General features: G+C 46.3%; 1 protein-coding gene across 1 annotated transcript in view; it reads right to left on the minus strand.

Annotated features, from left to right (window-relative positions):
• Window positions 1–1,274: 1,274 nt before the first annotated feature.
• LOC149364322 (uncharacterized) overlaps window positions 1,275–14,363 on the minus strand; it is a 33,752-nt gene continuing 20,663 nt past the window's right edge. Inside the window, exons 9-14 of the mRNA XM_089574264.1 lie at window positions 13,310–13,466; window positions 11,782–11,953; window positions 10,605–10,717; window positions 6,214–6,514; window positions 3,797–4,076; window positions 1,275–2,514 (exon numbers count right to left, since the gene is read on the minus strand). Of these exons, the coding sequence (XP_089430390.1) occupies window positions 2,307–2,514; window positions 3,797–4,076; window positions 6,214–6,514; window positions 10,605–10,717; window positions 11,782–11,953; window positions 13,310–13,466 (1,231 nt within the window). The 3' untranslated portion in view covers window positions 1,275–2,306. The remainder of the gene's footprint in view (window positions 2,515–3,796; window positions 4,077–6,213; window positions 6,515–10,604; window positions 10,718–11,781; window positions 11,954–13,309; window positions 13,467–14,363) is intronic.

Raw genomic sequence — 14,363 nt, forward strand, 5'->3', positions numbered from 1 at the left:
CCACACCTTATCACTTGACATGCTTCAACACAGACGCATATGTGATCGCCTTATCACTCTTCACAAAATCATCAACAAATGCATTTATGTTGACGCCCCGCTTTTCTTTTCTTTCGCCAGTTCTTCAGCACGTGTCACTCGCCGTACCAACCCGATTAAAATTGTGCCGTTTATGTCATTTTTAGACTGTTTCAAATATTCATTTTTTCCTTCGACAGTCGAACTATGGAATGATCTGGATTTTACATTACGTCAGATGTCTGTTGACCGCTTTGAGCAGAATTGCCTAATCATGTATTTTCTTATTAATACCACACTATTGTTTATGTAAAATCTCTGATTCACACTTGTAATTATGCACTTTCCTACTGTTTTATCTATGTTTTCCATCCTCTGTACCACTCCTGCAATGTCCCAACTCATGGGATAGCGGTATTTGTAAATAAATAAATAAAAACTTTATTAAAAACTCAATTAAAAACGTAAACGATATGTACGCACAATAGTCATCTAATGAAGGAAACCCTTGTTACCCCAAAAATTATATACCTTGAGGAGATATCTTAAGATATTATTGCTTTTACACCTGTTTTTATGTATGGCATGCTTCTGATGGGGTTGGCCTGTTTAGATTTTTGGGCCGCTCATATTTTTCATTCAGGCAGCAGAACTAGTGTCAAGAGTGCCATGGCTCTCTGCAACTCATGGTAAACCCGTGCTGTGGCCCTTATTTTTGCTTATTCTGGTTACCTTCGCTTACATCAGCTTTGAATACGGCACTCCCATGAAAAAAAAAAAAAAGCTCATGATACAAATCCTGAACTAGCACTGAAAACGTCCCGAAATACGATCCTCAAGACATCTTGAGTATGCGCAAAGGATAGACAAATGGATCCCAGTTGGACTGCTTGAGGACCAATTAGAGACAATCTCAGGACGTCTGAACATCCTGACGCGGGCATCGTGAGGTCATACTCAGAACGCCTTTGCGTTGACTGGGTGTGTAGCGTGGTCTTTCACATAATATGGATACCGTGTGAATGTCTGCGTGGGCGAGAGTAGCCGCTGTCGGGATTCATTAATTCTATCGCATCATACCTCTAAAAGCGCAGCTTGAGTGTTCCACCAATTTTTTTTCGGTTTAGTGTGGCATAAGTGAACAGGCTACAAAAAACAAAACAAAAAAAACCACCGGGTTAGAAGTATCCTGTTGTAGTAAAGGATTGACAATATTAAAAAGGTTAAAATTTATTGGAAACAGAGAGAGCACTGTGGTTGACAGAACAGAAAAGAAATGAATATATCCCATAGCACCATCAGGTAACAAACTTGGGAGGTACATGCGATGTGGAGATGAGACAATGGATAGAACAGCCTATAAGATAACCTGCTGAGTTAGTTGAAGAGAAGTGATTCTAAGAAAAGGGAAAATAATGAGCGGCGGCAGATTGTTGTAGGAAGATAAGATAGGGAACGATAGGCGGCTGTGGCTGGCGCAGCGCCGAGCTATGCTTGGAGATTAATGGGAGAGTTCAGTGTACTTCAGCCGACTTAATCTGATTAATTATTACCATTACGGTGCTTCTCCTCACTTCGGCTTTTTTAAAATCCGATCTGTCGCAATGAATTCGTGCATTGAGAGGGACCTTAACTAATTTCGTTTTTTTCCCCCGAGAATTTCCTTGTGGTTAAATCTGGAAATCGTAAGGCTGCCACCAACACAGGGGTTTTCCCCGTAGTGCAGCATTGTCCTTTGCAAAGTTTATTTCGCAACGTCAGTTTTATGGGTGACATTTTTAGACTGCGCGAGCGCCGCAGTTTGTCGTGACCCAAAACTGCCGCGTTCGCCAGCTTTCTCTGAGAATATTAATCAATTTCCTTGGACCCTTACAAAAAATTTTTCAGACAGTCTATAGACTGCCCATAGACTTCGGTCTGTAAAGTCTATAGGCTCTCTATCGACAGATCCGAGAGAACTGTCTATAGGCAATACAAATGCTATAGACAGTCTGTAGACAGTCTTTAGATTTATGGCCATAAACTTTTAGTAGACTTTTGTCTATAGACTATAAATAAACAAAAATAAATATCTATAGGAAGGCAATAGAGGCTATAAGAAGTCTATTGTCTATAGACCATTGTTACAAGGGGAGGAGGCGCCCTCAAGTTGGAGTGGTGTGCGGGAGATAGTGGTACGCTTATGTCGCTGTCAGTTTATCTTTAAAAAGAACGCGTGTTATTGGCCCGCAATGCATTAGATTTTTCTTCCGTGTGCGGGAGCGAACTGTCAGCAGCAACTTGTCTCTTCAGTGTCCATTGCGTGGGTTTGGACGCCGGAAGAGCTGCCGCTCCTGGGAGCGCTCCTTGGAAAGCTCCAGTGAGTGCTCCTGTTGTGCTTTACGCCAGGAAAGCGCGCCTTCTGGTGGGCCTCCTTGTCTTTCTTGTCTCCTGGGGAGGCGTTCAGATGGGCTGAAGTGGGCTCCTCTTGACCACGTTAAGCAGCGGCCACTCAGCCTGCACGACAGGAAAGAAAAAAACATTGTACACAATTCGATATTATAGCACGGCAGATGTATTTCGCTCTTTTTCTGGCGAAAAATTTATTTCATAGGAAGTCTCGGATGCAGCGGACTTCATCTATGAAAGCAGGTTGCCCTCTCTTTTACAAACTTCATAGTAATACAACAGGAAAAATCGCTGAAACTAAATTCACAAACCACCCGGCATCTTTCGCCTGTCGGAACCTTGTGACGTACACATATATCAATGTGGGTATGTGTTCTATGGATGTCATACTGTGCATGCTAGGTGTCACGGATGCGGTACTGAGCTTAAGAACAAACCCCAGTAGCACAAGTGGGGCTCTGAATTGCGGATGGCACAGCCTGTCAAATCTGCTGCTCCGCTCGCCTGGACGAAAATTCTCGGCGCAGAGGACTGCAGTTTTTCGCCGATTCCGGACAATTCAGACAAGTTTAGATGTTTAAATTATTTATTGAAATACGCAGACTACGCTAAGCTACACTATGGTATGTTGAGCCCAAACAGGCGAGTAGTTTTCGCAAAGAAACTTTTACAACCCGGACAGATAAATACGTAACACCATGTATAAGCTTTCTGTAAGTTTTGTGTTTTTTACGTTCGGGCCCCACGAGTTTTTGGTGTCTTATCAGAGCCGCTCACCGTCGCGCTACCCATATTCTACTCCCTTCGCCTCCTCCTACTCCTCAGTCGTCCTCCTGGATTTCTTACAGTTGCACCATCCAAGGCCTGGTATTTAACCTGAACCTTCCTTTACCCTTTTCCAGTACCTTGCCCCTTCTCCAGCCCGACCCGCTTCCTCATGCATCAGTTCCTTCAGTGTATTCGCAAATACATGTTTTCCAAAACCACCGCCTCTCTTCTATTATCTATCCCCCTTAACTAGCGCAGCCCAGTTGCGGCGACACTTAGGAAAAGGAGGCAGTTACCGGCTGCGCTTCCCTTATAATTTCAATCACCCAATCCGCCTAGGACGTCCTTCCAAATAAGAATCACTCACTTCAACCAAGAACGGGCGCTTCATTGCTGCGATGTAAACAAAAGTGTGCAGCTCTCCTGTAGGCAGTGCAATCCTACACGTAAATTAAGACGTCAAGGGAGCGCACAGAAAAAAACCTGTTCTTGCTATTGCAATCAAATGCACCAAATGTTTATGCCAATCAAACCAACTTAATGAGTCCCTGAACAGCCACGAAAGACACCGATAAGCAAAGGAACGCAGACTGCTAGATGAAGAGATGATAAGGTTTCTTACTCGGTTGTGTAGGGGTGGTAGTATCCCGTGAACACGACGTCCAGCTCCACCGTCACATTGTCCACCAGAAGAAGGACGCCAAGTGTTGGTTTCATACAGCTGTACACGTCGATGCCAGCAACTGTATTTGCGCAGTCCATGCCTTCTGCCGACTGTGCGGCCCAGGACCGCAGTCTCGAAGACAGCAGTGCCCACGGGGCAGCTACGGCCTCGCTGTAGCTGTACTTGGTTCCCTCGACAGAGCCAAGAGGCATGAAGGTGACCCTCGATGGTTCCACGTCTTGCAAGAAAGGCATAAGGTAAGGGGGGATAGGTATTTTAAGGCCTGGATACTAAATACACTGATTGAAAGTTCGGTGCGAGTAAGCGTGACCAGTGTCGTTTTGAAAAGACGATGCAGGTTGCTGGAACTAAAAGACGAGTTGTACTTATTACGGTATAGCGGTGCAGCTATTACTGAGATTTATTTCTGCCCCAGAGAACGTCTAAAAGTGTAGAAGTCAATTTCTTCATCGCCTCGCCACGACCAGCAGCGGTGTAGTACCTTGAAGCTAAGCCATAAGCAGCACCTTTTAAATATATGTAGTGCAGACATAAAGTGCGTTAGACAAAACATCGCTTCTGTAAAAAAGTTAACCGGGGGACGCGAGAATGGTTGAAGATAAACATTTAACTTGTAAATGTTCAAAAAAGCGTCATCAGCGGATAGCACAACTCTCTCTGGGACTTCATTTTACATGTGTTCCATCGCTTCTGCTGACCTTTTGCACGAATTTGATTTCAGCCGTTACATTTCAAATCACCGACAATTTCCAGCAATCCAAACGCTTTATTCTGTAGGTCAGAGCACACTTCCACTCCTAGGTGCAACTCACTTACAAAAATTTTTTAGAGTCTATAGACTGTGCATAGACTTCTGTTTATAAAGTCTATATACTTTCTATAGATAAATCTTACAGAACAGTCTATAGGAAATACAAACGCTATAGAACGTCTATAGACAATCTATAGATTTATGGTCGTATACTTTTAGTAGACTTTTGTCTATAGACAGTCAATAGACTATGAATAGACATAAGAAATATCTGTAGGAAGGCAATAGAGCCTATAAGAAGTCTATAGGAGGTATTCACTGAGGCCGCGCTACCAGACGGCGCGAGCGTCGTCGCGGCAAGCGCGCCATGTTTGCGGTCGTTTCAGGCCAGCTCGCGCAGTGTCACGGTGCGCCATGAGGTACCCGGCCTGAACTGTTAGTGATCCGTAACATATTTGTACGTTGTTGAATGCGTCAGCGACCACTTATCTTTGTGGAGCGCGTATTGTGCATGAAGTTTGCAGCAGAATTCTTCTGCGCCGTGATACAACCGAGCTGCCTCAACTCGGCAACAAAACTGCCTGGCTGCGCTGCACGCAAGTATGTACACGACTTGCAGCTTTTAATATCAGTTGATAACTGTCAGCTAATCATGCAGGGCACATCGTGGATAAACAGCACGATTAATTACCGAAATTCCAAAACTGCCACCGCAGAAATTGATAACTCAAGCTCCTGTAGTCCGCGAACTGCTGACGCTTCTCAGACGGTCTTTCAGCAGAAAGGCAAAGCGTCATAGCTGCCTTATTTACCCGACAGAACGGTCAAACAAAAATACTGCCATGCGTTCGCAGCACGAACGGCAGGCACAGCGAGAATGTTTTGCAGTTTTCATTGTAGCTACGTACGCCGCTTCGTATGCACAAGACGACTAGCGCTTTCGCAGCAACGCAGTGTGCAGCCATTCCGCTAGATTCAGTAGTAACACGTCACTTTCAGCAGATAGAGATGACAAGTTAAGCTACAGCTAAGTGAACAGACCCTTCGAATTACTCACCTCTTCAAAAACGGCACTTCGGCCGTCGGCACCGCGGACGTCGGCACCCTCAGCACGGCTCTTGGACTCACCCGCTTGTCAAGTAATTGCACCCTCTCATAGGTTTATATCCTTTAATTACTTGGTCTGCCAGCAAACTTAAGCCGTGCACAGGGTGGGCCTCGATACCGGTGAATTCAACGCGCAGCAGCAGTCCTGTACGTCTCGCACTGCGCCGGCGCCTCCGCTTTCTTACGGGCCGACCTTTTCACAAAGTGGAACCTTTCGAGCATGGCCGCTCTTTTCTGCTTCGCGCAGTTCCCGGAACACCCTCTCAATAACGCGGTGTTACGGGCCGGACAGTAATTATCTATGGCGAGACGCGAAATACACTCACATTTCACACAACACCGGCTATTTAACGCTGCGGCTGGCTGCAGCGGCAGCGCGCGCGACCACCAACATGGCGAATGCCGCGCCGGCCGCTAGCGCCCCTTGCGGATGACGTCATGTGAATACCTCCTATAGACTGTGTATAGACCATTTTCATAAGGGTTGAGCTCGTACCTTTGGGGCTAGTCCTGCACGCAACTTTTCGCAGAGCATTGTCCTGGTCACTACCATCTTCCTCTGACGAGAATTTGACAAGATCGACGATGCAAGGGACTTCGTCCCAGCTTTGCGGACTGAGGCCCACTGCGAAGTGGCGTGACAGGGCGTCGACGTCACTAGCGTCAGTGGCGCCACCATCACCCCGGGTCAGCGAGGCCTGTTCTTCGCTCAGCTCTACCAGGGCAAACACATATCCTCGTACCACAGCGTAGCCGAATACGCGAAGCGTGTCACTCCGCCCGTACGCTTCTCTAACCTGCGTAAGTCGAATAACAGCGTGGGTTAAATACTCGTGTGGCTCGAGAGGCACAAGAGAAAAATCGACGGCTGGCAGCCAATGGTGTAAAAGAGCCTTTGTGCACTTCTTGGAATCATTAACAGCGAAATAGGGATGTAGTAATGAATGAATGAACGAATGAATGAAGTCTTTAATTAACTCTATAGAGGTTACATCAACAAAGGAGAGAGGACGCAAGGCAAAGAGCTGCGTTTATGCAGCTTGAAAGCCACCCTGCGCCCTCTGCTGGTGTGTGCCAGCAGCTGATCACAAGAGCAGTGGAAGACCGCACTCACAAACAAAAGAAATACAGCCACAAAATACCTGAATGTAATAGAGTTCTATGAAATTCTACTCTGCTATCATTGGATGAAATTATGACGCGCAAATTTCACAATGCTATACTCAGAAAATTATTTACAATGAACACACATGCACTGCAATAAAACAAAAGTATACAGAACAGTGCATGTTTGTTCTATTCGCGGTGTCCTTTATGTTTAGATTCAAACATGTGAATAATTGTGATTAATGCACGCCTTGAAGTCCCTTCATATGTAATTAAGCAAACAAGGGAAGGGGATTGAGGGGCTCGTTATAAATATGAGAGAAGCCAACAGCCACAGAAACCAAGAAGCACAGGGTTTTTTTTTTTTAAATTCATTTATTTCTTTTGTGGTGTTGATCAAGTAAGAATATTACTGAATATGTTGTCGCTTAAAGCTAATTGATTAGAAAAGCAGAAGAAAAAAACTACCGACGATTACGTTACTTCCTAATGCGAAATTTGAGCGCAGCAAATAAGCTGTTTAACCTTTTCGATAGATTGAGGCAAATAAATAGACTGATATATGTTCGACTTGGTACAGCAATGCTTGATTCTCAAAGACGAGATCTATACAAGTGCCTCGCGAGGTTGTCACAGCCGTGGGACGCGTTACGAGCGAGAGGAACGGGATGTTCTCCCGCATAAGTGTTAGGAAATTGCTGTTTGTCTTTATGTCAACATTAAAGTCCCCCACTACTAACATCGGTGTGGATCAATGGACGGTTAATGCGAGTTGCAGGAAGTGCACGACGTCTTTCGTGAGTGCGGTAGGGGCGAAGTAGGCAGCTACTACCAGCAAGCCGTTGGGCAACTTTGCGGCGCACAGTTCGCCAACTTCATGTGACGTGCCAAACATTTCGACTGGTATTGCAGAGAGACCTGTGCGCAAGTAGATAGCGACTCCCGCCGCTCTGTTGTGGTCTCTGCGAGCACCACAGCAGTATAGGAAATCTATGATTTCGAGAGGCTGTTCGGGATCCATCCAGGTTTCAGCAAAGCAAAGTACAGAGGAATGGCGCAGAATGTGATCGTGGTGTACGTCCTTGGCATGTGCGGCAAGGGAGCGTACGTTAAGAATGTGGTTGTGAATGATGAATGAAGTGCTGCCAGCGAATGACGCGTCCATTGGCTGTCTGCGTGTGTTACTGATGTGTGGTTAACATGTTAAGCTTCGCCTGTAAGAGTGGAACGCGACAGCGTCTTGCAACGCTGCCAGGGAGTCCACAGAACGCCATCGCCAATTCGGCTGTACGCCTTGCTGGACGGTAAATTTATTTTTTGAGGAAAGGAAATGTATCTCTCTCGCATATCTGGGTGGACACCTGCACCTCGCCGTAAGGGAAAGGGGGAAGATGGGAGTGAACGAAGACGCCGTATTAGCTAGACGCGCCTTTGTTCATTCCAAACCATTCAGCTGGCATTACGGAGTGGCTAGCGTGCTCGTATCGCACTCCGGAGACCCTGGTTCGATTCCCCAACTCGACCAATTTTGTTCTCGGTTTTATTGATTTATGCGGTCTAACTAGAAAGGTTAATTAGGCTATTTCATATTTATATTATTGTATTTCTATCCATCGTGTTCTGTCATTAACCTGTCAATTGTTGGAACTGTCTAGGATGTTCGACACAACGTATATGAAACGAGCAACGTCTTACTGAGTGGGGAAGTGCGTGGTGGTGGAGGGAACGCGGCTTCGTACTTATGTTTTTTTCAGCAGCGTCTCCTTCCGCGGACGCTGTTGTCGCTGCGGCGCGCGTCTTTCTTTTCTTTTCTTCTGACCTTTTCATTCTCCTCTATATTAATTAGGCTAATTGATTAATTAAGCAATTAACTAAACTCAGTCCAACTTAGTTGCAGCATCACTATACGATCCCTTTGATTGGTTGCATGGTTACTAGCCAAAGTACAATTGGCTCCATTTGAAATTCGCGCACTGTGACGTCACGACCATTTCGACCAATTGAAAAGCGTGACATTGGGGGCGGAGCTGGTTACGAGGCCGACGCCGACGACGACGCCGACGACGACGCGAAACCCAGGAACGGACGCCAAAGAGCTGCGCTCTAAAAACAACCACATGCCGCCGGTGGGATCCGAACCCACGACCTCCGAATTACGCGTCCGGTGCTCTACCTCTGAGCTACGGCGACGGCTGTCATACCTTCTGCTTTCGGGGGTATTTCTGTTTACAAATAACATAACCTTGAGAGTGTTCATCAGCGCCACCCACGTTCGTAAGCGGCGCACGTGGAACGTCCTGAGTTACCGCTGGTGTGACGTAGAATGCCATCGAACGGCGAGGGTGGAAGCTGTGTGAGAACCCTCTTATGCTTCCTATGGCGTCAAGGCTGCCAGAACCGAGGCCCTCGCTAGTCAATTAAGCAAACAAGGGAAGGGGATTGAGGGGCTCGTTATAAATATGAGAGAAGCCAACAGCCACAGGAATATTGTGGTAACGTGCGAAATTATATTAGCCACTGCTTGGGATATCGAGTGCGGAAGAAAGATATGGACCACGCGACTTGGCACCATGTATTGTAGGCTTAAATAGAAGGAGTGAGGTTGAGACCTGATAAAATAAATTGATTCTTAGTTGAAACGGCGTTATTATACTGATAAATTAACTTTTATGAAAATAACTGCGCGATTTTTCTTATGTTCAACCTTATGAAGTAGATGAACTATAGGGATTCGTATAAGCTGTTACATATCTGCTAGCATATATTTGTGCTGTTAAGCAGCGTGCATGAATAGCAGAAAATCGAACTTTCCGCAATAACATTAACCGTCTTACAGAATGGAGCACCGGGGCATTTATTCCGAGAGCAAATTTGTGCCTGCCAGCGGATCCTTTCCACTATGCTGATATCAGCAAACTGAAAAATACAAGAGATGTTGTCGTAGCTTTTAGGGGCCTGACCTTGACTTAACAAAAAAAAAATTCTTCTCATAACACCAGAATCTTGTTCTTTCTTGCTCATAAAAAGCGCCTCCTGAAGCATTATGCAATCGTATCTCGTTGCGAGAGACCCGGAGCAATCGCGCGGCTCGATTACTGGCTGATGAGTATACAGAAAGCATACAATATAATTTTTTTAATGTACTAAATTCTATAAAACAAATCGTAAGACACGAAGATCACGCCATAGCAATGCCAAACTAACGGGAAATGAAGTTTTGCCCTGTGTACCAAAAAAAGGAAGGCACTAAAAGCCGTTCGCCCCAGAACAAGATGTAGCTCTCTAGAGCAGCTTTAAGGTCAAATATTTCAATTTCTGGGCTACCATAAACTTCGAGGCATCATAGAATCTCCGACTATGCAAAAAATAAAATAAAACATAATGCACACGATTAGTAGCAGGGTACGTTTAAGTAAACAGATCGGTGACGATTTTGAAGACTCCAGAAGTCAGTACTGAAAGAAGAAAAGCTATTGCAGCGTTGAGCCCAATACCTTGTTCTTTGATATAAGTGTATGCGCCGCCACGGTGGCTCAGTGGCTGTGGTGCTCGGCTGCTGACCCGAAAGACGCGGGTTCGATCCCGGCCGCGGCGGCTGGAAATTCTTTGGAGGAGAAATTCTAGAGGCCCGTGTACTGTGCGATGTCAGTGCACGTTAAAGAACCCCAGGTGGTCGAAATTTCCGGAGCCCTCCACTACGGCGTCTCTCACAGCCTTAGTCGCTTTGGGACGTTAAACCCCATAAACCAACCAAACCAACCGATATAAGTGTATGCATACCTTTTCGCTGTTGCAGTAATCCCTGTCCTCTGGGGTGCGACCGAAACGGCATAGCCTCGCCAGGCAGAAGGGGAAAACTTGACTGCTGTACACGTCTCGTGGAGTCAAGGTCCCTGAAAGGCAATTTCATTCTTCAATGTAAAATAAATTACGAGATTGAACTTGAGTCTTCTTAACAGCGGAAGTGCAAGAGCCTTTCCCTGTCCTCTTTTTCACCCTCCGTTTTTTTCTTGTTTCTTTTTAATATATGTTTCTGTGTTTTTTAAGTTATATTTTTGTTCTTGCTCTTTTTAATCATTTTTTTTTAATTTGTTCCCAGATCACTGCGGCGACCCGCATTGGAGCAATGCGAAAGCAAAACGTCAACATACTATATCGACGTCCGGGGCTGTTCTGACGTCCATGCACTACATCGACATCCGTGGCTATTTTGATGTCTAATTGTATTTTTTCGCGTTTTTCGCGTTTCATTAATGAACTAATTATGCCTCATCAATCAAACTTTTCAAACAGCAACATTTTATCACACACTGTCACAATCACACTTTTACGCATTTATCTTGAGAGAACGACGTAATCGTGAGGACAAAATCGTGGACACTTTTTGCTGACGCGACAGAGCCGTACAATGCTCTCGCATTAAAAAAAAACAAAACAAAACAAGATGACCACTTGTGCTGCCAAGCTTTATTCTGTCCGCTGTCCCTGTTTAACGAAAGTGCCAGTGCAAAGCTGATCCGAAAACTCCACGACAGCCCAACCCCCGTCGTTTTCTTTTTCAAAGCCGTTTCAAAACTGCATGAGTGCAAAAATGCAGGATACTGTGACGAAAGTACACTGCTTATCGCTTTGGCTAAGCGGTCTAGACGGCGAAAGACACACGAAAAGCACCACGCTGGGTTTCTGCAACACCGCTGAAGTGGTTCAGAAAGGTGAAAGACCAAGGTGTTGAGGTATCGTGAATTTAATATGAGCCCTTGTCGCTTGTTTTACTGAACAGCGAACGACGGATGAGTGCTACAGGTACGGTTTTGTTCCTGGTTCGAAAATTTCACCACCCGTACATTCGTGGAGCAAGACGCGTTTGTACCGCAGCAGCCAAGCACTGGCGAGAGCTTTCTGCGATGATCTCATTGAACTGACAGCATACCCGAAACACAGAGCAAGTGGCACTCACGGTCTTGCGTATGAAGTGACTTCCTCAGCTGCCGGAACCGTTGCAGCAGCCGCGCCGCGTCCTTGGGTCTCGGGGACCAGCCCGTGGCGAACGGATGCACATCTTCCCAATGTTCTTCTCGGAAGGCCGTGTTTGGCCGGCCTTGTTCCTTGTGGCTGGCGGCGCTCAGAGCCTGGACAGACAACGGCGAAATGTCCCGCTTTTCAATTGGTCGAAATGGTCGTGACGCCACAGTGCGCGAATTTCAAACGGGGGCCAATTCTACTTTGGCTAGTAACCATGCAACCAATTAAAGGGATAGTATAGTGATGCTCCATGTAAGTGGGACTGAGTTTAGTTAATTATTTAATTAGCCTAATTAACCTTTCTAGTCAGACCAGATAAATAAATAAAACCAAGTAGGAAATTGGTCGAGTTGGGGAATCAAACCAGGGCCTCCGGAGTGCGAGATGAGCACGCTAACCACTCTGCCATTACAGCTCGATGGTTTGGAATGAACAAAGGCGCTTCTAGTGAATACGGTGTCTTCGTTCACTCCCATCTTCCTCCCTTCCCGTTACGGCGAGGTTCAGGTGTCCACCGAGACATTCGAAACAGATACATTTCCTTTCCTCAGAAACCAATTTACCGACGAGCAAGGCGTACAGCGGAATTGGCGATGACGTTCTGTGGACTCCCTGGCAGCGTTGCAAGACGGTGTCGCGTTCCACTCTTACAGGCGAAGCTTAACATCTTAACCACGCATCAGTGACACAAGCAGTATCACCGCGCTTAAGGCTTCCGCCTCACCGCACTTTAGGTCAACAAAGTGCCCCCCCTGAATTTTTTCTGTGCTATTGCACAAAAAAAAAAGTGGTTCACCACTGGTAGGCTAACCTCTTATTTAGTAGCAGTCTGCAGACAAGACTTGTTTACAGCCTCGGTCTGTACACTATCGCGAGAAACAAGCCATTGGAATACGCTGCATGTACAACCTAGCATTTGAAAAGACTCTTGCGTCGCGACAGTCTATAGTGGAAAGATCGCATAAATCCTTGATAATTAAGCAGAGTGGCTTGCTGGGCGAGTCAGTTGAGCAACTTCAAAAACCAGCTCTTAAAAGACATGGACTGAAATGCTCAACCAACTCGCCCAGCAAACCACTTCTGCTTGACTTCATTTCTTGTAGATCGGTCTCTTTCTCATGTACAGTTTTTATAAAGTAACCAGGCTGCATGGTTTGCTTCTAGCTTGTATAGTGGAGTCCTTGTGGCTTTCCTAAAGATCACAAGGTGTTGGAAGGTAAGAAGACCCCCAGTCCTTACATTTAACGACCATTTGAGCTTCAGAGAAGCTGTAAGGGCTGCACTGTACGAGCTTGAAGCGAACCATGCAGCCTGGTTAATTTTGACAAAGACTGTACATCTTTGCACAGCGCAGTGTGTATGCGTGTCTCGTTCCTTCAGTCCATGTTTTCTAGCGCTGGTTTTTGAAGATGCCTTGAGAATTATTTATGCGAAGGAACATAAATGAGAACCGATGAACTTACCTTGAGCATTGAGGATAGCTGCTGCGGCACATCGACGATGATGACTGTGTAGCCGTATCTGGATGCTAGCGTTAGGAAATTTGATATTTCCCACACCATGATGTTCTTGTTGTTGTTTATTATCATTGCGGTGTCACTTTGCATTAGATCCTCGGTCCTGAAAGAAAAATGGAAAAGAAGAGCGAAGGAGATGACAAGCACTCTACTGTGCGAGCGAACAACTAGATTGGTGGTGTCGATTTAAATATTAAACCACTGCAGATTGTATAGCCAGCGATTGTCTTTCCTGTACATGTCACTCGAGGGCAAGCAGATGAATAGGTAGTGTACACAGTCTATTCAGACTCACAAGCCACTATACACCACATACAGAAACGCACCCTGACCCCTTCTCACCAAAAGGAGGTCGAACGAGCAGTCTTCGCCATGCAGCTTTCCATCGTTTTCCTCCGCTGGGTCCCTGGGCATTCAGGGATTGACGGCAATGAGCTGGCCCATCAGCTCGCCCGCGACACACTTTTCCGGGCACCGTTGATCCCCTGGCCCAAGCCCTCGGAGGACGGTGGGAGACTCACCCTTCGCCGCACCATAAAAAGGTCTACCTTGAGCTCCGCCTCGACAAACGCCTTTACCCTCCCCCTCATCCATCACTCACGGTGCCGGAGTCTCGCCTTCTTCGGCACATTCAGATGAATGCAGTTATCACCCCGTCCAGCTTCCTTATCTATCGCTATCGGTCGGACCCTTCCTGTCTCAACTGCCCCTGTATCTATGCGGACCTGGCCCATTGCCTCTTCTATTGCCCGGCGGCTCAGCAGTCGGGTTCCTGACCCCCACCCTCTCTATCCATCACCACCTGGCTCGACTGGCTTGGCGCTGAAGGGGAAGAAGAACAGCCACTTCTGGTCGCCCAGGCGGTCGACATGCTCGGCCTATAAATTATGGTCGATTAAAGGTCTTTTACTACTACTACTACTACTAGGCCAGTAACCAGTACGGTGGGTGAGAACAAATGCGGAGTAAGAAGGTGAAAGTACAGAAGGGGAAAAAGCAT

Source organism: Amblyomma mixtum, chromosome 2 (genome assembly GCF_055824585.1).
Source record: "Amblyomma mixtum isolate Tamu chromosome 2, ASM5582458v1, whole genome shotgun sequence".
NCBI lineage: Eukaryota > Metazoa > Arthropoda > Arachnida > Ixodida > Ixodidae > Amblyomma > Amblyomma mixtum.